The sequence below is a fragment of the Aspergillus ochraceoroseus genome (assembly GCF_002846915.1).
Source record: "Aspergillus ochraceoroseus IBT 24754 chromosome Unknown P175scaffold_1, whole genome shotgun sequence".
Classification (NCBI taxonomy): Eukaryota; Fungi; Ascomycota; class Eurotiomycetes; order Eurotiales; family Aspergillaceae; genus Aspergillus; species Aspergillus ochraceoroseus.
In genome coordinates, this window is record NW_024468476.1 from 2511852 (window position 1) to 2535947 (window position 24096).

The 24096-nt window shown below is 50.9% G+C and overlaps 13 protein-coding genes across 13 annotated transcripts; 4 read left to right on the forward strand and 9 right to left on the reverse strand.

Annotated features, from left to right (window-relative positions):
• Positions 1–172: 172 nt before the first annotated feature.
• P175DRAFT_0429400 (PEX11 domain protein) lies at positions 173–1112 on the forward strand (the record flags this gene model as incomplete). The annotated part of the gene is made up of 4 exons (XM_040893360.1): positions 173–326; positions 431–630; positions 720–863; positions 912–1112. 4 exons carry the CDS (start codon positions 173–175, stop codon positions 1110–1112), a joined length of 699 nt encoding a protein of 232 aa, XP_040755884.1.
• Positions 922–2806, reverse strand: P175DRAFT_0513465 (uncharacterized protein; the record flags this gene model as incomplete). Its single annotated transcript, XM_040898752.1, has 2 exons — positions 922–2627; positions 2778–2806. 2 exons carry the CDS (start codon positions 2804–2806, stop codon positions 1229–1231), a joined length of 1428 nt encoding a protein of 475 aa, XP_040755885.1. The 3' UTR covers positions 922–1228.
• Positions 2807–3131: 325 nt separating this feature from the next.
• On the reverse strand, positions 3132–3671 carry P175DRAFT_0425792 (uncharacterized protein; the record flags this gene model as incomplete). The annotated part of the gene is made up of 1 exon (XM_040893131.1): positions 3132–3671. The coding sequence occupies one exon, from the start codon at positions 3669–3671 to the stop codon at positions 3132–3134; it is 540 nt and encodes a 179-aa protein (XP_040755886.1).
• A 453-nt stretch (positions 3672–4124) lies between these two features.
• P175DRAFT_0527978 (D-2-hydroxyacid dehydrogenase family protein) lies at positions 4125–5689 on the reverse strand (the record flags this gene model as incomplete). The annotated part of the gene is made up of 3 exons (XM_040899572.1): positions 4125–4655; positions 4709–5130; positions 5470–5689. 3 exons carry the CDS (start codon positions 5687–5689, stop codon positions 4125–4127), a joined length of 1173 nt encoding a protein of 390 aa, XP_040755887.1.
• Positions 5690–6273: 584 nt separating this feature from the next.
• Positions 6274–7360, reverse strand: P175DRAFT_0489611 (uncharacterized protein; the record flags this gene model as incomplete). The annotated part of the gene is made up of 3 exons (XM_040895746.1): positions 6274–6372; positions 6421–6495; positions 6548–7360. 3 exons carry the CDS (start codon positions 7358–7360, stop codon positions 6274–6276), a joined length of 987 nt encoding a protein of 328 aa, XP_040755888.1.
• A 752-nt stretch (positions 7361–8112) lies between these two features.
• P175DRAFT_0506143 (ribosome biosynthesis protein RRB1) lies at positions 8113–9748 on the forward strand (the record flags this gene model as incomplete). Its single annotated transcript, XM_040898169.1, has 3 exons — positions 8113–8311; positions 8395–9664; positions 9724–9748. 3 exons carry the CDS (start codon positions 8113–8115, stop codon positions 9746–9748), a joined length of 1494 nt encoding a protein of 497 aa, XP_040755889.1.
• Positions 9749–10488: 740 nt separating this feature from the next.
• P175DRAFT_0470649 (oleate delta-12 desaturase) lies at positions 10489–11892 on the reverse strand (the record flags this gene model as incomplete). The annotated part of the gene is made up of 3 exons (XM_040895045.1): positions 11755–11892; positions 10918–11695; positions 10489–10856 (listed from the first exon to the last, which is right to left on the reverse strand). The coding sequence occupies exons 1-3, from the start codon at positions 11791–11793 to the stop codon at positions 10489–10491; spliced, it is 1185 nt and encodes a 394-aa protein (XP_040755890.1). The 5' UTR covers positions 11794–11892.
• Positions 11893–12777: 885 nt separating this feature from the next.
• P175DRAFT_0470651 (putative GPI-anchored cell wall protein Pst1) lies at positions 12778–13670 on the forward strand (the record flags this gene model as incomplete). Its single annotated transcript, XM_040895046.1, has 1 exon — positions 12778–13670. Exon 1 carries the CDS (start codon positions 13125–13127, stop codon positions 13668–13670), a length of 546 nt encoding a protein of 181 aa, XP_040755891.1. The 5' UTR covers positions 12778–13124.
• A 1372-nt stretch (positions 13671–15042) lies between these two features.
• Positions 15043–16202, reverse strand: P175DRAFT_0429125 (DUF3431 domain-containing protein; the record flags this gene model as incomplete). Its single annotated transcript, XM_040893343.1, has 4 exons — positions 15043–15157; positions 15220–15813; positions 15879–16017; positions 16073–16202. Coding segments are annotated over 4 exons (978 nt in total), but the record flags the coding sequence as incomplete, so codon positions are not given.
• Positions 16203–17230: 1028 nt separating this feature from the next.
• P175DRAFT_0553788 (uncharacterized protein) lies at positions 17231–18504 on the reverse strand (the record flags this gene model as incomplete). The annotated part of the gene is made up of 2 exons (XM_040900512.1): positions 17231–18282; positions 18347–18504. The coding sequence occupies 2 exons, from the start codon at positions 18502–18504 to the stop codon at positions 17421–17423; spliced, it is 1020 nt and encodes a 339-aa protein (XP_040755893.1). The 3' UTR covers positions 17231–17420.
• A 1188-nt stretch (positions 18505–19692) lies between these two features.
• akr1 (putative aldehyde reductase (AKR1)) lies at positions 19693–21328 on the forward strand. Its single transcript, XM_040898753.1, has 7 exons — positions 19693–19787; positions 19843–19930; positions 19988–20001; positions 20068–20152; positions 20208–20300; positions 20354–20677; positions 20781–21328. Exons 1-7 carry the CDS (start codon positions 19741–19743, stop codon positions 21132–21134), a joined length of 1005 nt encoding a protein of 334 aa, XP_040755894.1. The 5' UTR covers positions 19693–19740; the 3' UTR covers positions 21135–21328.
• A 9-nt stretch (positions 21329–21337) lies between these two features.
• Positions 21338–22772, reverse strand: P175DRAFT_0470661 (NAD(P)H-quinone oxidoreductase; the record flags this gene model as incomplete). Its single annotated transcript, XM_040895047.1, has 4 exons — positions 22631–22772; positions 22295–22561; positions 22052–22143; positions 21338–21961 (listed from the first exon to the last, which is right to left on the reverse strand). Exons 1-4 carry the CDS (start codon positions 22656–22658, stop codon positions 21338–21340), a joined length of 1011 nt encoding a protein of 336 aa, XP_040755895.1. The 5' UTR covers positions 22659–22772.
• Positions 22773–23028: 256 nt separating this feature from the next.
• Positions 23029–23931, reverse strand: P175DRAFT_0489619 (RTA1 domain-containing protein; the record flags this gene model as incomplete). The annotated part of the gene is made up of 2 exons (XM_040895747.1): positions 23029–23705; positions 23775–23931. The coding sequence occupies 2 exons, from the start codon at positions 23929–23931 to the stop codon at positions 23029–23031; spliced, it is 834 nt and encodes a 277-aa protein (XP_040755896.1).
• Between the last annotated feature and the right edge of the window lie 165 nt (positions 23932–24096).

Consider the following 24096-nt stretch of genomic DNA (forward strand, 5'->3'; position numbering starts at 1 on the left):
GCGCGCATCGCATGATTCGGAGTAAATATAGCGACTCCGAGACTAGTCTAGCTGATCAACCGCGCCAGGAGTGAGTTGTCCCTAACCACCAACCTGATCTTTGCGTGACTGAGGAATCCAGTGAGAAATAACATACTCATCCTTACTTGGGACGAGTAAAAGAAAACCCACAATGCTCCGCCAATTCACCAAATTCACGCGCACCAGCGCCGGACTCGAGAAAACCCTACGGCTCATCCAAGCACTCTGCCATGTAGCCATTGAAGTAAGCAATGACAGCGTCTCGGTATCGAAATTATTACTCGCAAAGTCTCAAATCGCGCTATGTAAGCTTCTTCTTCTTCTTCTTCCAGGACCCTTTTACTCGCGTACCTACCCTACGTACAGAGTAGACGGACGGAAACAAAACAGCCAACTGAATGGTGCCTAGCTCGGCGATATCTGCGCTTCTTCAACTTCCTCGACTGCTTTCATCGCGTTGTCGACCTTCTCGGGGGATCGGGACCTTCGTCTGCGTCTGCGTCTGCGTCTGATGGCGATTCGCAGGGGTTCCGGGTCCTTCTGGCGACGCTGGAGATTGCCCGGTGGAGTTGTATGGGGCTTTATCTGGCCCTGGAGGATTTGACTCTGGTATGTTGTTTTTCCTTTTTCCCCCCTTGCCTTGCTGAGTCGTTTGGTTTTGCTCGTGCGGTATGGTTGACTTGGCTCCGGGGTGGTAGTTGCACGCGATGAACGTCTGGCCTGTCGCGTGGACCAATATGGTTCTGACCGAGGCGTTCAAGTTCTGGTTCTATGCGATTTCGTTTTCGCTGGCGGGGACGGCGGTTGGGTTGTTGGGGTGGTTTGCTACTGGTCCTGTTCCTGTTCCTGAGAAGTCTGTTCCTGAGAAGCCTGTCTCTGGGGGGGAAGAGAAAGGGGAAGAGAAAGAGAAAGAGGCGGCTACTAACCCCTCTGTTGCGCCCTTTGTGAGGCGTCTCCTGGCTGACGGGTGTGATTTGCTTATTCCTGGCTTGTTCCTGCGGTGGATTGAGGTGTCGGATTTGGTGGTGGGGATTACTATGGTGGTGAGTACGTTGATTTCAGGACAGGAGATTTGGAGTCAGGTTGTGTAGATGGTGTTGGTTTCTAGCTACATGGTAGACATGTTTCTTTTGGAGATATAGAGAGAGAGATATATATATATATACCTTGAGTAAAAGATGCATCCAGAATTCGGTAGGAAATCTTCTCACTCACACTCAAAGCTGTCAGCCTTGTCCACATTGCCCGTTTTATACACAAGCTTCCTTGGGTATCGACATAAGCTCCGGGTTATCTCGTGGCCATCCTGATTCTCGATCCTGGCCTGCAGAAACTCAGGGGCGTTATGGTTCTCAACCCAGTCCATGAGTGCCCCGAAGGCATCGAGCGGCTGGGGCCCAGCGCCTCCCTGGCAATGCGCAACTCCAGGGGCCGTGAACAGCCGATAGAATTGATCGGTGTTGTCCGCAGACCCGAACACCTTTTCAACATGGTCACGGAAGTCGAGAACGTTTGAGGGCGGGATGCATTCATCTGCCAATCCGACCCAACTGAGCAACTTGCCCCCGGCGGCTTGGAATCCCGCAAAATCCAACCACTCGCTGCCAAAGTACTTCCCCATTCCGGCCCTGGAGGCCTCGAAGCCCCGAAAGAAATCGGGGTACGACATGTTGGTGAGATCGTAGTCCGGGTCGCGAAGGGACATGTATTTCAGGCATGCGGCACCTGGGACAAACGGGTCTGGCGTCCAGACGCCGTCGTCGTTCCGGACTGTCTTTGCGGTGGTCGAGAACGCAGCACCAGGCGCAAGGCCCCACCAAACAGGGTTGCCCGACTCATTGAGCGGACCGTCCAAGATCATGGAGACAAGCTTGGCATGGGCCGGGGTGATCGTGACGTTCGCGGAGATGGCCTCGCAGGGCACCGAAGCTCCGATCAAGGTATCGGGATTGTACGGACAACTGGTCAAGACGTCCCAATCCGAGATAAACCCATCCGCTACACCATCCAGCGGATCGCACTCCGCGGTAATGGCCCTTTGGTAGGCCTCGAACACGCAGAACGGCGGGGTTTCGTGTTCGTTTCGCATCGCCACGGCAGGCCAGAAGTCCAACGGCCCTACATAATCCGCGTTGATTGCCGGGGCGACCGCAAGAATCCCATCAAAGTCCCCCGGATACTTGGCGGCGGCGGCATAGCCTTGCCGGCCGCCCTGCGAACAGCCCGTGTAATAAGAATAATGCGGGTCGATGCCGTAGAACTGTCTGATGATGGACTTGGATGCAACGGCTGCGTCGTGGATCGCGCGCCACCCGATGTTCACCAGCAGAGGCTCATTCAGGGTGCCGTTCTTGTGCAAGGCCCAGGAACCGAGTTGGGGATCGACGGTGTGTTTCAACGTGAGACCGCCGTCAGTCGAAGAGGACGCATAGCCGTTCAGGACGGGTTGATACATGGCCAGGTCGTGGCCGACTGCGAGACCGCCGCCGCCGGTTGCCTGGTACCGTCCGTTCCATCCGTGCCGGGGCAGCCATATACTAACAAAGACGGTATCCTCGCCACCAGGATGGGTTAAGGTGATAGTGACATTGCAGAAATCAGGGCCCCTGCTGCCATGCGAGACGTGGAAATCGGGATCCACGGGGATGTAATTATGCACTGGGGCTGCCGTGAAGCCCAGGACTTCTGCCTCCGGAATGACCGGTACGTTCAAGGTACGGGGAGAACAAAACATGGCCAAGTCAGGGCCAACAAACAGAGGACGCTGGGCAGATTCAAGAGACATGACGTTCAAGAACTAACTCACAGGTTCTATCCCCCTCTTAAGTGGTAATAATTATATCGGGTAGTTGGTGAGTGTAGCCTCTCGGAACCGTTGCAGAAATGTAGATCCATGAATGGGCTGGGCTCTCTCTCACAAGGATCGGACATGTCTACATTTCTATACATCCGTCGATTCAGATCACACAAAACATTGTTCTAGGCAGATGTATGTATGTATGTAGCCACACAAAATAATATATACAGTGATTCTCTCTACCTGCCCTGCTTCCCCCAAATCCCGCCACCCTGTAAAGCGTAGAACAGAAAAGAAACGAAACGAAAAGAGCTTAATCAGTGCCCTCTCGCTCCTGCAGCATTTCCTCAATATGAGGGTTCAGCCAGTACCCCGCCAATTGCTCGCGGGACAGGCTCTTCGCTCCCTGGATCCAACCTCTGCATTTCTCGCCAGCACCGCAGGTACACTGGAACGCCTGGTCCATGTCCCATTCGGAACTCGGGTAGAAGAAAGTCAAGGCGTCACCGATGGCCAGCGGTCGGTCGTCGACGACGCGGACCTCCATCCGGTGCATGTCGAAGTTGAGCGACGGGGCGCAGGAGTGGTTGCAGAAGACCAGGTCGGAGTTGAGCTCGATATGCGTGTCGCGGCCGGTTTGGACCGAGGTGTAGGCCTTGGTTCCGGGCGTCGCGGTAGTGATTTTAGCCAGGACAGCGCCGGCGGGGAGCGCAACTTCGGACACTGCCCCGCTGGCGAACGCTTTGGGACTGCGAATGACGCGGATCAGCCCGGGGTGTGTCGCTGGTGGGTGGCTGGGGATGGAGGGGGTGGTGGTGGTGGTGGTGGGCTGCTCTACTGCGATAGGAGCCATTTGGAGTGGTGGTATTCGAGAAGGGAGGAGGAAGCGAACGATAACTGAGAGAAAGAGAGTGTGTATGAGAGGGGGGAATGGAGAGGAAAAGTGGGATGGGATGTTTATATTCCATGACGCTGCTCTGTAGCTGCCAGATGAACCGAGGAACTTGCAGTGAATGAGGGACGGCAGACCGGTGGGCCTCTTGCGAGTGGGCTGCGACTGAAGACAAGAATAATAATTTAGTTCAAAGGCTCCATATTGTTTATTAAGACCAGTAATATAGATCTCCTTCTATCCGAGGTTGCAAATGGCTCACATGGATGACTTCCACTGGCGGTACCTGAATGAGTTCTGTGCATGCAATGAGGATCTTCAGATTCCCTGACTTGAACTGTATTTGGATAATCATAATTACGATAATCATAATAATCATAATCATAATAATAATAATAATAATAATGGAAGGAATTAATTCAATCGAGTCTTCAATTCTGTCCCATCCAACCACCGTTCCAGGTTCTCTGCCACCTCCTCGTACCAACCGTGAATCTGCTCATCTCCATATCCCATATGCGGCGTCAAAAGCACCTCACTGCGTCCGTCTCGTCCCCAAGCCGTTGTCCGCCAGGGACTATCTCTAGGCAGAGGCTCCGTATCAAACACATCCAACGCCGCACCAGCAACCCCCCCCGCATTCAGAGTCTCCAGCAACGCCGTCTCGTCAATCAAGGGCCCGCGCGAGGTATTCACCAAGAGCGCGGTGCGCCGCATAGCCGCCAACTCAGCCCGGCCCACGATGCCCCGACTAAGCTCTGACAAGACGTGATGCAGACTCACCACATCCGCTTGCCCGAAGAACTGCAATTTATCCGTGATCGCACGGAAGCTGCCCCTGGGCAACCCGCACGCCGCTGCCTGGAGCTCCGCCGTCTCCTGCGTCAGGTTGCCTGACCACGCAACCACTCGCATCCCAAACCCCATGATCGCAATGCGACCAACCTGGACCCCGAGCTTTCCCAGGCCCACCACGCCCAGCGTCTTCCCGGCCCAACGTCACGCCCAGTGACCCCTGCCAGACCCTCGCCGCGTTTAAGCGCTGCGTCGTCGCGCGCCACATGTCGCGCCAACGCCAGGATCACCGCCCACGCATGCTGGGCGGCGGAATCCACCCCGCCGCTGCTCGACCGACTGGCGGTGCCGGCGACAGGGATCCCACGCTCCGCGCAGTACGCGGTGTCGAGGGCGAGGTTGCGCGTGCCGGTTGTGAGGAGCAGCTTGAGATTCGGGAGTGCAGTCAGGGTCTCTTTCTTGAATGGCGTGCGTTCGCGCATCGCGAGGATCCCGTCAAAGGGGTGAAGTCGCGTAATGAGCGCTGCATGCTGCTCTGGGTCGTGCGGGTCCAGCGTTTCAGGGAAATGCGCGATCTCGATGCGGTCCTCGAGATGGGCGAAATGGGGGGGGGGGCGGCAATCCCCTGGTAGTCATCAAGAATGGCGAACTTGGGTTTTAGACATTGTGACCAGAGCCTAGAATGTTATAGTGTCGTAGAAAAGAATATCAGTAATAATTGTCCTGGATGTCCGGGGGAGCGTTTTACCCCGCGATCTCCCCCGCCCGGTGTCGGAGGTGAGCATCGTTGATACCATACACAATTGTGCGTTCTGTCATGAAAAGAATATAATTCAAAGAAGCTGAGATTATATACTACCAGTTAGTTTGTTTGTTCAATTGCATCCTGCTCTCCTGTACAGCAAAACAACATGACAACAGATAGTTACATTGCAGGTCGATTTCTGCATCGAGGATGTCGCACCCAGCGCCGCGCAGGATATAGGAGACACGACTGCGAAGCAACCAACCAATTCAACCGATGAACCCGGATCGAGGTGCGCATTGAAGATGACGAAGAGATTCTCAGCGCATGTATTACCGCCAGCAGATCGCAGTTGCAACTTGGATGCGCGCCAACTCTGCATAGGGAAGATTGGTTCTGGGAGGTGGGAGACCCAGCCCCAGTGTTGTGTGATGGGCATTTCTTTTTCTCTCTTGTAACCTTTCATTATATTTCTCTTTGTTCCTTCATATGTACTTGGTAGAGGGCTCCTGGAGGATAAACTGGTAGAGGTTGAGTGAGTGAGTGATCGTCAGATGGCCACGCTATCTACCATCGTGTCAACAAGAACGTCATCTAGATGGAGCAAATCTACAGCTTCAAGACTCCGAATTGCGGCACCTGGGTGGAATTAGAATGGTTGAGAACGTAACTCTTCACAGAAGGAAATCGTCAAGAAATATCAGTCTGGCATTAAGCCTGTTCCGGCAATGAGAAGGAAAGTAAGGAAAAAGGCAACATCTGGGGAATTTAAGACAGAGAAAAGAAAGGAAATAAATGAACATGAAGAATCCGAGACGCATCCCAATGCTTGACAGAAAACGGACAAAGGAAAGAGTTGGAAAAGAAAAAGGTCAACACCAATACAAGGACCGGCAACAGTCAATTCCAGGTTTCAATAACTGGCCACCATATCTCAACCAGGGTCTAAGGGAAAAGTCGATCGTCAACATCGTTTCATCCTAACGCGCGTAATTGTAACCCTGCGTCTGCTTGTCGGAATTATTACACATTTTTATAGAGCAGCAGAGGCTCTCCGATGTTCTCGATCTCGGGGATAGTGCACTTGAGGTCGAAAGCCTTGGCTAAAACGATCTTGAAGATCTGTCTCATGTTAGCAGAGAAGACACAAGATCGATACACAGGTCAAACCTTTTGAACGTTGATACTGTGACTAGTGCTGCTGAAGATTAAGCTAGCTTTCATCGCCTTGGCGAATCGCTTGGCCTAAAAAAAAGAATTAGGTTTTGTGTCGACTGATAGGAAGCAAGGGTCGTACCTGAATCGAAATCTCCTCTTGGTCCTCGCGTGGAAAGTTCACAAAATGATCATACTTGGTGCCGACTAGGAAGGGAATGGCTGTCTTGTTGAATCCCCGACCTTGGCGGTACCACTCCTTGATGGAATTTAGCGTGCTCTTTCGGGTCAGGTCGAACATGAACAAGATTGCGACAGCGTCATTGCACACAAGTGGCAGCATGTTGACAAACTCGCGCTGACCGCCCAGATCCCAGATCGAGAAGGTGATTTCGGTGTTGCGAATCGAAATGGTTTTCTCCATAAAGTTGACGCCCAGGGTTTGGATATAGTCCTCATCCCAACTGCCTTCCACATATTTAACCATCAAACTTGTCTTTCCAATCTGTGCGTCTCCCACCATGCCGACCTTGATCACCACGCTGTTCTTGGCCTGTTGCGAAGACGGTTTCTGCGCCGCTGTGAGGTCTGGAGTGGGCTGAGAAAGGCCATGTTGTCCCGGGCCGTTCGACAAGCCGGAGCCAGGTCTCGAAGTTGGTGGGTGTTGTGGCTGCTGCGTCAAGGGGGAGTAGCTCGGTTGTGAGTGATATTCCTGTGGGTGGGAGTCGTGGGTGGGAGTGTTGTATTCGACGGAACGAGATGAATAGTGTGCCCGAGAATCGCTGCTGTATCCATTGTGGTGATAGCTGGAAGAAGGAAGAAGGGCTGTCTCATCTGCTGCATGGGTGGGCGCCGCCGGCTCTACGCTTGCGACGGGGATCTCTGGAAGTTCATGATCTGGCACTTCTGAGGGAACCTCGGGGGCCTCAGCGGCTGGAATCAGTGGCATCTCCATGTTTGCAGGGCAGCCTTTGGGTGGATTACAGGTCCAACGTAGCCTAAGCTGTGAGGAAACATGGTTAACCTGCGGCGGCAAGGTGGAGCGGGGATGCCTGAACCAACCGAATTCGAGGATAGGTGGGATCACACAGCTATGCAGGGACTCATCTGATGCGGTAATATTTCGGGCTAAAGAGCGTATGTAAAATCTAGGAGTACTGATTTGTTAGCGGATAGAATGATAACGACGGTCTCCGGGGGGGGGGTTTGGCGGCCAAGTTGGGCTAAGTTGAGGAAGAGCAAAGTGAGCTGAAAACCAGGCGCGGGCGGGGGGTCATCTCACCAGGGGCAAAAACGAAATAGTCGAGTAGGGAGACGACACCAGGAGCGCAGTCCGTAAAAGATAGAAACGACAAGAAAAGAAACAGGCCTGAAAGCCGAATTAACAATCGAGCAGGAGTGAATCGAGTTGGACGAAGCGAGAGAGAGAGAGAGAGAGAGAGAGAGAGAGCGAGAGAAGGAGACTTGCGTGCCTGAGGTCAACAACACAGCTCCAGGTGGACGATCGGCACTAGTCCGCGATAGGTTTAGCGGCTGCCCCCCAATTTTTGGCCAGAAAAAAAAGGAAAAAAAAAAAAAAAAAAAAAAGTTCGTAAAGAAGAAATTCATCGTTGGAAAATCTCCCCAGGCTCTGCCGACTTTCTCATCCTGCCGTACGACTGGCTCGTCGACAGTTCCCCGGGACAGAGACTGTGAATCCTATCCAAAATGTCCAAGAGATCTGCGGACGCTTCCGACGAGCAGACCGCTGCTCTCAAGGCTGGTGAGCGCCCGGTCGCCGAAGCCCCTCCCGACGAGGTGGGGGAATTTGAGGATGAGTTCGAGGACGAATTCGAGAGCGAGGATGAGATCCTGGAGGCTGGGGTCGATGGACGCCCTGATGCTGAGCGCGAGGAAGAGGAGAAAGGTGTGTAAATGTCCCTTTTCAATGACAGACACTCTTGCAATGGGTTGGATGCCCGACCTAACAGTGTTCGTGAAATACAGCAGATGCAATGGAAGTAGACCAACAGACATTCATTCCGGGACGCACAAAACTGGCCCCTGGAGAGGTTCTGTCGCCGGATCCGTCGACATACGATATGCTACACCCCCTCAGCACCCCGTGGCCCTGCTTGTCGTTCGATATCGTGCGTGACTCGTTGGGCGATAACCGCAAGACATACCCTGCAACGGTGTACGCCGTTGCCGGAACACAGGCAGAAGGACGTCGGTCCAAGGAGAACGAGCTCATGGTTCTCAAGCTGAGTGGTCTGGGCAAGATGGAGCGAGAGAACGAGACAGACTCCGAGAGTGATTCGGACGACGACGACGACGAGGGTGGGGAAGCAATCCTCGAGTCCAAGAGCATCCCCCTAGGTTCCACGACCAACCGGATTCGCGCCCACCAAACCCCGTCCCAATCTGGCGATTACTCCAAGCCGCCTCAAACCATCACCGCCACCATGCTGGAAAACTCGCAGGTGGTTATCCACGATGTCACTCCCTACCTCACCAGCTTCGATGTCCCTGGCACGATGCTCCCGCCGTCGGCCTCGAAGCCGCTGTCGACGCTTCGCATGCACAAGTCGGAAGGATACGCGCTGGATTGGTCCCCGCTTCAGCCTCTCGGCAAGCTGCTGACCGGTGACAATGACGGACTCATCTACGTGACAACACGCACCGAAGGAGGTGGATGGGTGACAGATACGCGGGCATTCACGGGCCACAGCTCATCCGTCGAAGAACTCCAATGGTCGCCGAACGAGAAGAACGTGTTTGCATCCGCGAGCAGCGACGGAACCGTGAAGGTGTGGGATGTGCGATCCAAGTCGCGCAAACCGGCCGTGGACGTCCGGATCTCCAACACGGACGTCAACGTGATGAGCTGGTCGAACCAGACCTTCCACCTTCTCGCCACGGGCGCCGACGACGGTCAATGGGCCGTCTGGGATCTGCGACACTGGAAGCCCAACGCGTCCGCGCCCTCGGCGCCGATCCAAGCAACTCCCGTGGCATCGTTCGATTTCCACCGGGAGCCTATCACAAGTATCGAGTGGCATCCGTCCGACGACAGTGTCGTGGCGGTCGGGTCGGCCGATAACACCGTTACTCTGTGGGATCTTGCGGTGGAGCTGGACGAGGAAGAAAACCGCGAGGCAGGACTATCGGAGGTGCCTCCACAGCTCTTGTTCGTGCACTACATGGAATCCGTCAAGGAAGTGCACTGGCAGGCCCAAATGCCCGGCACTCTCATGGCGACGGGAGGCAGTGGATTCGGGTACGTTTCTCTCTCTCTCTCACACACACACACACATATCAAGCTAATTACCTCTCTAGTGTTTTCAAGACGATCAGTGTTTAGACCAAAAGTCGACTCGAGGCGAGTCGATGTAGTTAATGACCACCCAGTTCACATTTTCACGTCAATGTCAATGTCAATATCAATATCAATATCAATATCAATATCAATATCAATATCAATAGACCTTCCCTCCATCTTCCAGGTTCGGATTCAATGAACGAGATGACATTTTTCTTTTCTTTTCTTTGAATCTCCAGCAATCCGTATATGTATATACCAATAACCAACCGAAAGATCGAGTTTGCGCTGCTGCCGAATCAAACCTGTGACAGGTCATTTGGACACCTCGATCAATAACTACCTACTCCGTACTGCAGGAGACGTAGCAGAACATAGGGAACTTCCAGGTAAAGATGGAGCAATTCCAATTATTAAACCGTCTATGTAGATCTATTGATAGTGCATGTATGTATGTATGTATGTATGTATGTATGTGGGTGTGTCCGGTCAATTGAAAAACAATTACCACCGAAACTCGACGTGCAAGGAAAAGAACCAACAGAACATCCCCCTTTTTTTTTCCCCCCCACATTTGCTCGAACCTCCTGGCAGGTTCTGAGAGTTGAGAGAGAAGAAGAAAAAAAAAAAAAAAAAAAGGTATATGTATACCCAGCGAGGAAAAATCATGCATACATATCCCATCTGTCTCAGATCAGATCAGATAGATATATTTGCATTGCATAGGTAGTAAGTAGTCAACATGCATTAACTGGTTTTTTTTTTTTTTTTTTTTTTTTTTTTTACTCCGCAGCAGCGGCAACCTTGGCCGGGAGTGCCCAGTGAAAGATACCGTCCTTGTTGTTGTCGACCACATAAGCGCACGAGAAATAGGTTTGCACGAGGGACTTGAGGAAGTTCGTGCCATCGTGATGGTACTGGTCGCCGAGCACAGGGATGATTGCATCGGTGGCTTCCTCGGCGCGGTAGAAGGGGATGCGCGGGAAAAGATGGTGGACCACGTGGTGCTCGATGATATGGTGGAAGAAATGACGGCCGATGAAGCCAAAGTCGCGGTCCACGGTGGACAAGGCACCCTTGGTGAAAGTCCAGGTTTCGTCGTCAAAGTGGGGGACTGTGGGGTGGGTGTGGTGGAGGTAGGTGATGGCGACTTGATTTTAAGCGAGATTAGGATTGCCATTGAAGGGAAAGGGGGTTGCGTCGCTACTTACCAAGCCAGTGGTGGACCCAGAAATAGGGAACAAAGTAGAGGAGGAAAGTCTTGAGGAGACCAACCTGCTGGCCGAGATAGTAGATCGCTGCACCGGTGAGGAGGAGACCAATGTCCGAGATCACGATCAGGATGCGCTGCGAGGGGGTGAAGAGAGAGCTGGTAGGGTCGAAGTGGCTCTGGGTTTGGAAGCGGCTGGTGTTCTTCGCCTGGATCGGACGGCTCTTGGGGCCCGAGGTCACGTAGCACAGGAGGTAGAGCTGCCATCCACCCAGCTGGTGGGCCAACAGACTCAGGCAGGAGTAGATGGGGGTATCCTCCAGCATCTCGAGCCATGCGGGAAGGTAGTTGGGGGAATCTGCGGCTTCCTTCTCGGTGCGGGGAACGAACGCCGTATCCCTCTGCTTGTTGTTGGTGTAGCGGTGGTGTCTGGCATGGGTGATCTTCCAGGAGAAATAAGGGACGAGGAGAGCAGAGTGCATCACCCATCCCATGAAGTCGTTCCAGAGCGGGAAGGGAGAGAAAGCGCCGTGGCCACATTCATGGGCGAGGATCCAGATTCCGGTTCCCACGCAGCCCTGGAAGAATCCGTAGACAATCCAGGCCAGAACACGAAGAGCTTGTGAGGGAATCAGGTCGATTTTCAGAGCCAGATAGAACAAAGTGGCGGCGTAGATGCAGTCGCGGATCACGTAGGCCGTGGAGATGAGGAGGGAACGTTCGAAGCAGGAGGGAGGGATGGCATCTTTGATGGTCTTGAGGGTGATTTCTTCATTCTTCTAGATAGTTTTTGATCAGTCTCGAATCTCCCTGGCAAGAGGGGAGGGGGGGATCGTACCTTTTGCTCCCCTACTCTAGGGGATGAATTTCCACCCATGATGTTCTCGATGGGTGTTGTATAGGACAAGCAGTTGAGGAAAGGGAGAAAACACACCAAAGAGTCAATCAAGGGGCCGTGAAATAGGGGGGAAAAAAAAAGGAGGATTCCAATGGGATTGATCTTTTCGATATTTAAAGAAGAAAAAAAAAAAAAAAAAAAAAAAAACCAAGCAAAGGGACGTCGTATTCGGACCCAAACGACGAGCCAAAATAACCCTAAAAAGCGTCCAACGCCAGATCGGCTCAATGCAGTCAAGATTGAGACAAAGAGAGTTCTGACAATTCTGTTCCTGCACTGTCCCCGTTTTCCAACTCGCCTGATAGGTAGAGAATGTCGCGGGATCCACGGCAGAAGCGAGGATAATTCTTGGGCCAGACTCTTTTTCGAAGGGAGTGGAGTACGGACGAGTTGTCCGTGGCTCAACAGTTTTCTCTTGTTGAATTTATTGGTTTATCCTGAAATCCGGTCCCCCTATCCTATGAATACCTATTGTATAAGATGGAGATTATTTCTTTTGAGGCTATACATGACATGATTCTTATTGTATCCAATGTCGTTTTATGTTGATTGTGTTTCTCATCAGGATATGCAGTATGAAAGACTAGAGCCAAAGCTATGGCACTGTGTATGTCCAGACAACAGTATGGTTAACCGTCTTTTCCCTCTTTCCCAAGATCCAGCCATTATGAGTATGGTACCCTGGATTTGTGCAGAGTTGGGGGTCCCATCTTATATATGTATCGAGAAACATTAGAATCATGACTTCAACGTTGTCCGAATTGGCAGTCGTTGTCATAACATAAACGCCTACAGGATGATACTGATGTATGTTTCAAGTCCATAGCTTCAAATTACTACAGAAATACCTCGGCTCTGCATCTCGTGCTCATCGCCCATTCATGCTAAGCAACTGTCGTTGCTTGTGATGGCACGTGAATATCCGATAGTATATATAGGAGCCAGACTCCGGAGGTAATACAGCAGAAACCACATAGGATGGAATATGAACCTGGCGAAGATATCATATTGTGCATTCATAACAAGCAGAGAGCTTTGATGTATCCCCTGCTGATCACCTGCTAGGTTACTGGATTCTTGTAAGAGCGGGTCAGGTTAGTATCACAAGGTAGGTATGTACATAGAGCAGAGTAAGAGTAAGAATCAGCAAATACCCCGAAACAGCCAAGGTTCTTAGCTCCTCTTCCCAGAGTAATAAGAGAAACGGGAGAATCGTATCAGAAGCGCAACAACTCCTGTCATGTTGGGTCGTCAACTTTACCCTCCGCAGTACCAAGTAGCATACGGACTACTCTCCACAAAGTCAACACATGGCATGGTATAAATGGTACCCCGACTGCTTTACCTTTCCGCCCTTTTGGCCGCTGCACAGCCGGTCGCAGCAGGGCAATCGTGTCGGTCTCACTCTCCCGTATCCCAGAAGCGCAGGAAGCGGAACTAACCAACGGATGGACGAGGCAGGTTCCGACGATATCACCATCTCCAACCAAGCCGATGCAGAGCGCTACTCTGACTGCAGAGACATCCGGGGAACCCTCAGGATTGACGCCGCCGCCAGCGGCACAATCCACCTCGACAATGTCGAGGCCATCCGCGGCGATTTTGCCGTCCAGGGAACGCAGAGCTTGGATTCGCTGGATCTTCCGCGTCTCGAGACCGTCAGGGGAGATGTCACAGCTAAGGATAATGCAAATCTCAACCAGCTGGGCATGGCCGGGTTACGGCGCTTGGGCGGGGATTTGACTATCGTGGATAATTCGGCACTGTTGGATTTATCCCTGGCTGCTTTGGAGAGCGTTGGTGGGGGATTACATTTGAAAGGCGGGTTTAATACGTATGTTCGTTTTCCTTGCTAGGTATTGGAGATGGCTTATTGGGTTGGTTGGTTTCGTTACGAAGGGTTGGGGGAGCTGACGAAGAAATATACATCATCAGCCTCTCATTCGATGATCTGAAGTTCGTCCGCAAAATATCAGATATCGTGACAACGGGTTCGGCTGCATGCTCTGCGATAGAGTCGCTCCTCAACCGTGGCGACACCATTTTCCAGAGTTCGCTCATTTGTTCAACACCGTCGGCTACTTCGTCATCGGCATTAATCGAAGACAGCTCTGATCTCAGTGGTGGCGCTATTGCAGGAATCGTAATCGGGCTTATAGTCAGCGCACTCATCGCTCTCCTCCTTCTCTGGCTGTATTTCCGACGAAGAAACCAAAAACAAACGCAGCAGCTATCTTTCTCTACCATAGCCGCAGCGAGACCAATCGGACCGGGTGGAGACGAAGAAAAGCAGCACGAATCCAAGGAACGGAAATCTAGTTGTAGTTTCACTATATCACCAGATAGCTCGGCAGCAGCAGCAGCAGCAGCAGGACCAGGGACTCTACCAATCCAGGGTACAAAGACAATTATTCCACGCAAATGCGTCTCCAAAAGTCTGATACCATATTTCGTTTTTCCTATCCCCATCGCGCACTCATAAGATGCTCATTGGCACTAGGCTCAATTACGACTCGCACATCCATACTGCTTCCTGCTTCTTTGACTCCGGGAACTACATCCGGTGCGAATACGAATACCGAAGATAAGGCGGCTTCTCCCTTCCTAGGCGATATCCCCGCGTCAGGACGACCGTCCCGCGGACCTCGTCGACTATCCGAGTCGGATATGCCGATGCTAGATAGCGCGGATGTGCATGAGGCGCCGTCGGGGGCGCCTGGGACGGCAGCGACGCAGAGGCAGCGCGAAACGGGAGTGTTTGAGCTAGATGCGGGGGCAGTTCCAGCGGTGCATCAGAGGGTGATCAATAGTGATTGTGCTTCATATTCTCCGCTCTTCTGTCCTGGAGATGGAAGGACTTGAGGGCCTGGTTTGTGTAAGGTGGGTGAAATGTTCTGTGTGATATTTGGTACTAGGACTAGACACACTGCACTGTACATAGTGTCATCTGTAAAGGCCATAGTAGATATTTAGAATGGTTGACTATGAAAACGGCCTTGGGGGGGGGGGGGGGGGGAGGTATTAACATCAGCGCTATCCAAATCATCATCATCACCTGGATAAATGATAACAAAGTGTATGTGTAATGCAGGCAAGGTCACAGCATGTTGAAACGAAACACCATGCGGTGGGTATTTCCCCACACAAGAGACAAAAGTGAGAAAAGAAAATGAAAAGAAAAGGGGAGGAGGGTATTTCACATCAATCATCTAATATGAGGTAGCTGTATTATGTGGAAGACAAGCGAGACGGCGCGCGCACTGCCTGCAGTGTTTTGCCTGTTCCCGCCAGTGGTCCGCACCATCCGTAAACGTCGCAGCGGCATTGCTCGTATCCGGGGCAGCTACTCCAGTTAGCTGTTGTGGTTGCGGGGAGAAAAAAAAAAGAATGAATGAATGAACATACTAGATATCGTCCATGCCGAAAATGATGTGCCAGATCTTTTCGTATACCCAACCAACGCCGAAACTGTCCGTGCGGTCCGTCTCCGCAGCCCATTTCAGCATGCGCTCGTAGTCGGCGCGTGGTCGCTGGCGAATGCGCTCGCGACTCACGGCAAATTGGCCACAGCATACGTTGCCGATATGGTCAGGGACCTTCTCCGGCCCCACATTCAGGATGGCCTGGTAAACCTCGGGGAAGAACGCACGAATGTCGTTGCCTTCAATATCGACCTGTGATGGGCTCCAGGGATGGACACTGGTCGGGCAACCAGGGTCATGTTTACACCGCAGGTTGACGTAACCCTTGGCGTCAACAGCGTCGAGGCGGAGATTGCGCAGCGCGGTGCTCGTCAATGGGCCGAAAAGGTCGTTGTGCCATTGGTTCACGTTGGAGTGGATAAAGATGGAGTAAGGCGGGAGTTTGTCGTAATAGTCGACGATGAAGGAAAGGTAGGCGGCAGCTTCGCGGCCACGAATTGTGCGCGGGATGAGGAGGCGGAGATCGGGGTCGGGGTCGGGGTCGGTAGTGTAGATAAACGGTGTTGTTTCGGCGCCACTATCCCAAAATCAGCAGCCACTTCCTTTAAACCCAATATCATGCATGGGTGAAAAGAGATTTACTGCTCGTTGCAATATTCCAAAAGCCAAGTCAAGTCTTCCGATTGTGTAGTTGCTAATATGAGGCCGACTTCGCTGGTGTTGACGTATGCTTCTGTGAGCTCGGCGAGTTGGCGGATTACTTGGTCATGGAGCGATTCTTCTAACCCGTCAGATCAGGAAAACTCCAAAAAAAAAAAAAAAATTTCTTTACATACCTTGCTTAAGTCCATCAAGAAACGAACCACTGCCGTAGAAAATGAACATTCCCAGGATGGCCAGCAAGGCTAGAAATCCCAATCCAGTTTCTCGGGGGGCAGGCCAGCGGAGCAGCCGCCTCCTGGACAGGGGGACGAACCGTTTCGCCAGCTTGGGCGAGGTTGAAAGCAAATGGGGGGACGAAAGGAGATGGAACGAGCGACAGGAGTACCGGGAAGAATGAGGGAGAGAACGAGAGAGAAGAGGGAAGCAAAGAAAGAAGAGAGATCACAATCAGTGATACATAGATGTAGTACGCCGTCACTCAGTTGCTAACCCAGTTTGGGGGGTTAGAGGAAGTTATGATTTATCAGGCTTGTGTTGGTTATAAATATCTCTCTCTATCTAATATAATTTTTCTCGCATTCGATTTCTATGGAGAGCAGAAAGCAACATCATCTATCTATCTATATATATATATATATATAAAAAGCAGCACTTACGTATGTACTCAGCACCTAGTAGTAGGTAGATAAGTATACATCTACAGTATGTATGTACACGAAACTTGACCCTTTTTGATAAAAAGAAATAGTAAAAGAAAATGGGACAGTGGATCCTTCAGGGGCGAATGGTGATAACGCCAACTGTTTAGTTTCGACTAAAGTCCAATCAGAATCTACACTGACTCTCTGGCGTGGATGCCGACTCCACTGTGGAGACTGCCGATCTACATGCTTTTAACCGGATGTAGACAGGGAGTGGGGAGTGCCACACACCATGCTGGATTTGGACTGAGCCTCATCCAATGAGATTAATCGGATTTAATCTGGCTCGGGGTTCGCTGTCGGGTTGATGTTCAATTTGACTGCAAGTGGTGATGAATTACTTATCTAGGGTAGTCGTTGGATTCCGAATCTAGCCAGGCAGCTATCGAGGTGGGTCCTAGAGTTTAAACTGGTTTCCGCACCAGCATCTGTGCGAAGAAATTAGGTAGCTACACTCCCAGTCACGAATCACAATAGCTTGTATATATCTATATTTGGCTAGATTTTTTCCCTACATAAGCATTTCCACATGTTTAATTGATGCCTGGCAGTTCTAAAAATATACGCAGCCGCACTAAAGGTATAACATACTAACATCCATAGATTATCTGGCGTCTAGTCCGCAAGCCCGCACTTTATCACAGAGGCTAGTTCTAATCCTGGTGACTTTGGACCCTTCCTTGACTTTGCTCACTAAGCAAATACTACCATAACTTAACTAACTTACTAGTAAATATATGTGATGTCAGCTAGTGGAGTGTGTGAACACTTTTTAGTAAGCCGAGTTTGGTAGCGAGGAGCACCTGAAGAGTAAAGAGCATCAATAATCAATATCAACCGGCCCTGTGTATTCTTCAAAACCGCGCTCGAACTCGGGGTCGGGAATTCTGCTTCTTCTTCCTCTCCAGGCCATGGCATTTCTCATTCTGGCAGAGAGTGGATGTTCCACTTGTTCTTCCTTCCCCTGTTCAGTTGGCTCAGGAATTGGTTCTTCGCAACGAGGGCTCTCCACAACACCATCAGTAGAATTTATAGGCGGATTCCTCTCCGCTAGCTGGCGCTGCAACCGTGCCACTTTCATTTCATACGCCTCCTGCATTGTTTTAAAGAGAAATCTGTCGAATTCTGAGTTTTTGCCAAAATCCGACAGGTATGCTTCATTCGTGAAGATACCTTCATCCACAAGAAAAGAGTTCATGATTTTGAGGCTTAGATATCGCGAAAACCAACTATGCTCTGAAATATGAGGAAAGATTTCCCGAGCAAGCGGAATTACTTCAAAAATTGAAGTGTGCTCGTCGAACGTCTCGATATATCTCTTCGCGTGTTCCTCCAGTCCACCAAGTTTGTAAGTCACCGCTGCACGATAAGCGAGGACGCATCGGGTGTACTCTGCAGCCCTCTTTGAGGTCCAAACTGGCAATACCTGCTGTAGTATTTCGAACTGGCCCGTGTACAAATAATGAAGTAGCGTGTGCGCAACTTTTTCGTCCACATCGGCGAGTCGGAGTATTGACGATTTGTTATTACAGACCCCGCCCCATTCATCGGGGTTTAATTGACACGAGAGGTCCTGGATCAAAGGCTGCAAGGTTGGAACTTGGTCTACAAGACTTCTCGAAATTGTGTATGCCTTTTCACCGGCTCCGATCAAGACGGTGACAGCTTGACCTTCGTACGGACTATATCAAATGCGTCTAATTAGCGCCGGATGTTCATCATTCGGGAAAGCATGGTAGGCCTTACCTAGTTTCGGGCTGAATGCATTCTTCAACGTCAGGTTCACAGACAGGAGCAGGCTCAACAATCTCAGTTTCGCTAGGATCCCACTCTAAAGGCGTTTCCGGTTCTTCTCTTACAAGGCCGGATTTGCGATTCTTCTTCTTGTCACCCTTCTTCACCATTTTTTTGGATTTACAAGTTCACTGTAAAAGAATCTCTTTGTGGTAAGGATGGGTTGTTTTTGATGAAGCTGGAATGATACAGGAATAAATCCAAGAAGGCAATTAACTGTGCCATCTAATTCACTGGATGTGGATGTTTCTTTTACCCCTCTAATCACCTTGTTTTGATCGGAGGCCATGCAATTATTGTCAATGAATGGGAGACGGGACCCAGTTTGAGCCATCTCAAGGCTGATATCGTGTATGTTCCTTGTAAAGCGCTTCTTGACTTGAATTGCTTCTTCTGCCGAAATATGTTTGTCATTTTCATAATGGAAATGGGTATACCAACCATCCTGTTCATCAGTGGGGTTAGTACCATCATGAGAGGCTAATTTGATGAATACTTCAGTAACATGTCAACTCAGTGCTAGAAATACTCTTATGAGTCGGGATGCTTTCGACGGCTAGACAAATGCCCCGGGTTATAACTAGGTATATGCATGTTGAACTGCCACGTCATTACCTCTGAATCGACTGGCCATGGGAAATCCACCTGAGAATTCGATTGGACCCGAACTGATCTGGGAAATTATCCGGGGGGAGACGAGGGGAAGAGAAACTCGACCTCATCTGGGTGGGTGTTGTTGAAAAGATCCGGGAGTTTTCCTGTTTGGGATGTGCTGTATGCAATTTTGTATTGGTATTACCAGATTCCCCGCTGAGGAATGTCTGCCGAGTGACATCATTCCGACTTCTTTATGACTGGCATTGAAGACGTGCATGTCTACTCTACAGTAGTTTTAATCAAACCTACTTGATATACCAATGGAAGGAGTCAAGTAGATGCTTTTATACTGGATCTCAAGTCCAGCTACAGAATGTGCTGCAGTCGTGGCTTGTGGGAGGGTTTCTTGCTGGAGGGGGAAAACCCCTCCCAAGTCCGTCCGTTTCCTCCTCCTATACCGAAGGAAGGAATGAAGTACGGGAGAAATTACTATATAGTTAGGTCAGAATATAGAGGACGTACATATTCATGAAATGAGGCATTGGATCCCGGTACTAATAGTTAACCATCAGATTCTTAAATTTCATCGTCATTCCTGTCTTGATCCCCCACCGGAGCAGCTCCACTCCAGCGCCCTTTTTATTGCCTTCCCCTCCTCCATTTTCTTCCTCCTCTTCTCTCTTCTTTTTCATCAACTCACTCTGCTCTCTCCCTCGTTCCCATCATCCCTTATTTTCCCATCCATCACCATGTCTCTCGGAAAGAAGGTTACTCTCAACACTGGTGCCCAGATCCCGTGCGTCTCAAGGCCCTGATCCTAAGCAATTGGAACCCCACTAATTCAATTGCAGTCAACTGGGTTTCGGTACCTGGCAGTCTGCTCCCGGCCAGGTCGGTGAGGCTGTTTACCAGGCTCTGAAGGCTGGATACCGTCATTTGGTACGCTCTTCCTTCCTCTCGAACTCTTTAAGCTTTTCTTTTGACTAACTTTCCTAGGATCTGGCTACGATGTAGGTTTCCTTCCGTCTTTACAGCCGTTTCCTTAAGCTCTTCGGTTGATACTAAACGTCAGCCAGCTACCAGAACCAGCGTGAGGTTGCTACTGGTATCAAGCGCGCCTTTGCCGACATCCCCGGCCTCAAGCGTGAAGACCTGTTCATCGTACGTCCCCTTTTCTCGACCACACTGCTAAACCCCAGTTTCTAATATTGTGCAGACCTCCAAGCTGTGGAACAGCCAACATGCTCCCGAAGTCGTTGAGAAGTCCCTGGACGAATGTCTCGCTGAGCTTGAGCTCGAGTATCTCGACGTAGGTCTTTTTCTCTTGCTGTACACCACACCAACCTAACTAAAATGTAACAGCTGTACCTTGTCCACTGGCCCGTCGCCTTCAAGACTGGCCCCAATTACTTCCCTCTCGTTGAAGGCAGCACTGTCGAGGGCGGCGACTGCAGCATTGACGGCAACATCTCCATCGTCGACACCTGGAAGGCCATGACCCAGCTTCCCAAGTCCAAGGCCCGCGCCGTCGGTGTTTCCAACCACACCATCCCCCACCTCGAGGCTCTCATCAAGGCCACCGGTGTCGTCCCCGCTGCTAACCAAATCGAACGCCATCCTTCCCTGCAGAGCAATGACTTGATCAAGTTCTGCCAGGAGAAGGGTATCCACGTTACTGCCTACTCCGTACGTTACCCTCTCTTAGTCTCTATTTTCATCCACATAGAAATAAACGAGGAGAACTGAGATGAACCGAGAAGAGACGCGAAACTAACTAATCAATGTGTAGGCCTTCGGTAACAACATGGTTGGCGTCCCCCTCCTCGTCACCCACCCCGAGATCAAGGCCGTCGCCGAGGAAGCCTCCCAGCGCCTCGGAAAGACCGTCAGCCCCGCCCAGGTCATCCTCAACTGGTCCCAGGAGGGCGGCCACTCAGTCATCCCCAAGTCGGTGACTGCGTCCCGTATTGCCGAGAACTTCCAGGAAGTCGAGCTCACTTCCGCTGAGATCGCCAAGGTCTCTGCTCTGGGCCAGAACCGCCGTCGTTACAACACCCCCTACGTGGCTAACAAGCCTCGCTGGAACATTAACATTTTCGGTGAGGAGGAGGAGAAGCCTGCTGACCACAAGGTTATTTTGTAAATTTTGTGTGTGTGTGTGTGTGTGTGTGCTGGCCACACCAAAAAAAAACAACTCAATGTTGAATATATATAGCGGATATGGATACAATATGGATAGATGAACAAATTAACGAAAAAAAAGCAGATGATTCTACCTGTAGCTCTATAGATAGAGATTATGGTGGTATTATTATCATTGTTATCATAAACGAAGACAAAGAAAAACTAAACAGTACAAATGATCTTTCCCTTTGTCTGATTACTCTCCAACAACTGATGGGCTTCTGTAATGCTCTCAAACGGAAACACCTTCTCCACCAACACCTTAAACTCACCCGTCACCAACCGCGGCAGCGCATTCTCAACCACCATATCGCGCAATTTCTGCTGATACCCCTCATCCCTACTCCGCAAGGTACTCCCCTCATAGCGAACACGCTTCCGCAGGAACGGCGAGATATCCACTCCCTCCGGTAATTTGACTCCGCCCAAGAAAGCCAAGTTGACGATGCGTCCGTCCTGGGCGGCGGCATTCAGGTTCGACTGGAAGTACCCAGCACCAATATAATCAATGATCACGTCCACTCCGCGGTGGTCCGTTGCCTTGAGCAGCTCGGCGCACCAGTCTTGCGTCCTGTAGTTGAATCCAGCGGTGGCGCCGAGCTTCTCCACACAGAAAGCCACCTTTTCGTCCGACCCCGCGGTCACGTAGATTGCGCTCGCGCCGGCCGCTTTCGCCAGTTGGATGCCGGATATCGAGACCGAGGAGGCCCCGGCGTGCCATAGAACAGAGTTGCCGGGTTGGAAGCCGCCAACGAGGTACAGGGCTTGAGTGGCTGTGATCCAGGTCTTAATGCACCATTCATTCATTCATTCATTCATTCATTCATTCATTAGATCGGTGGAAACTCAAGCGATGGTGGATAGATATAGACGGACCTCTGGAATCCCTGCAGCTTCTTCCCACGATACCTCGGTCGGTTTATGAATGAGCATGCCCGTTGATACGGCGATATATTCCGCATAAGCACCTAAAAACACGGCTCAGCCCCACCATTTCCTACAGACCAAATCCCCCTCCTTCCTCCTCCACCTCGCGACGAAAAGGGGGGGTGTAAGGAAGGAAGGAAGGAAGGAAGGAAGGAAGGAAGGAAGGAAGGAAGGGAGAGGGGGGATACTCACCCCCATAAGCTAAACCGAAAACCTCATCCCCAAGTTTAACCTCCCCCGTACACGCCTCTCCCAAAGCCTCGACTGTCCCCGAGAACTCCACGCCCATGGTGTTCGGCGCCTGTGGAGGAGTCGGATATTTGCCCTCTCGCTCGAGGAGGTCCATCCGGTTCAATCCAAAGGCTTTTACTTTCACGAGAGCTTGGCGTGCGCTAATGGTAGGGATGGGGATTGTATCGATGAAGAGGGCCTCCGCGGGGCCTTTACCACCCTTGATGGCTAGTGAGTGTGTTAGTAGGTTGGCGTCATCTGGCTTTGAAAGATGGAGGGGTTGAATTATGTCCATACCAATTGCGCGCATAGTGCCGGCGGCCATTTTAATAATAAAATTAGGGGAACTAAAATTAAGAGGATGATGATGATGATGATGATGATGTTGTGGAAGGTGGTCCTGTCATTGCTGATTGATATCCGTGGTGGGGACCTATTAGTTAGTTAGTTAAGCAATGACACTAGTTATCTAGCTAAGACTTGGGAAGCTGTCAGATGTGTTCTTAGTAGTAAACTAACTACCCAAACCCTAAGTACTGATCTTTGATAAAGACGGTGGTGTATTACTCGGAGGATTTCTGAGATTGGGAGCTAGGGCAGGGTCTGGTATGGGTTCAGTGGTTACAAGAGGAAGTGAGTAGTAGAAAACGGAAAGGGATTGGGTTCTTTCTTTTGATATACATGGATAAAAACATTCATACACGGTCATCCTGTGGCACCAATGGGTATAAACTCCCTCCTTCATCTTGCGAGCCGTCGGTGTTAGCGGAATACCAAAACAAAGTGATAACCATAATAACCCCCATGAGAATAACATCCAGCCCATAAGTAGGCCATTCATGTTCCTGAAGGTAGCCCTTGCTTCCACTCTTGTACTCGACCAGACGATAGATATTTCGGACCGTGATCAGAGCACTGCAGATATAGAGCGACGCAAGCATCACGCCCAGGCGCAACGTCGGGTCCACAAGCTTGGCATATTGGGATGAGGAGATGCGAAGATGGAAGATGACGGCGCAAAGGGCAAAGATGAAGAAGAAGAACACTTGGAGTCCGAGACCGGTGAGAATGATGTTTTGGGCCGTGGACAGATCGCTTGGTGTCTTTGCGTTGACCAGTTTCGATGCCCCAGCGGCCTGGATCAAGAAACATAAGATGTCCCCGGCCACGAAGATCTTGGTCAGCCAGTTGATGCGAATAAATGAGAGCTTGGGCTGGCCTGATGCGCGGATCAACCGGCCCAGGAACATGTAGACGGCAGCGGCGAAGAGAATGGGTGCCAGGAGAATGAGGAGAATTTGGATGATGAAGGGGGTCCTTTCGGAGACGTGATTGTTAGCGTAGGCTCGTGCTGCAAGACCTATGACTTCGACTGTTGTTGTTAGGAGGTGAATTGTTAGCAGAAGAGATCTCAGCTATCCAGTGAGGATATGATACATACAAAGTCCACCAACGACAATAGCAAAACCAAACCATTTGCGAGACGCGAGAATCCTCCACAAGTGAAGGGCTGCTAGAATCAGAAAAATAACCGATCCAATAATTGCCGCCACTCTAGATGGCACATAGGCGCCGTATTGGTTTTGGGGTGAAGACATTTCGAAAGACGGGGATGCTTTAATCAATGAACAACAAGACGAAGCATGCTGATGGCAAGTATTTATGCACCCCTAGGTATCTTCCACCCCTCTACAGAATTCAGCCAGAGGATAAACCCCTAGAAGCTAAAAATGCTCCACTTAAGCGCCTCCGTATCCTAGATT

Coding starts and splice junctions, on each gene's coding strand:
- akr1 (XM_040898753.1), top strand. CDS start 19,741: ATGTCTCTCGGAAAGAAGGTTACTCTCAACACTGGTGCCCAGATCCC. Junction 19,788..19,842: donor AACACTGGTGCCCAGATCCC/GTGCGTCTCAAG, acceptor ATTCAATTGCAG/TCAACTGGGTTTCGGTACCT. Junction 20,153..20,207: donor AGCGTGAAGACCTGTTCATC/GTACGTCCCCTT, acceptor AATATTGTGCAG/ACCTCCAAGCTGTGGAACAG.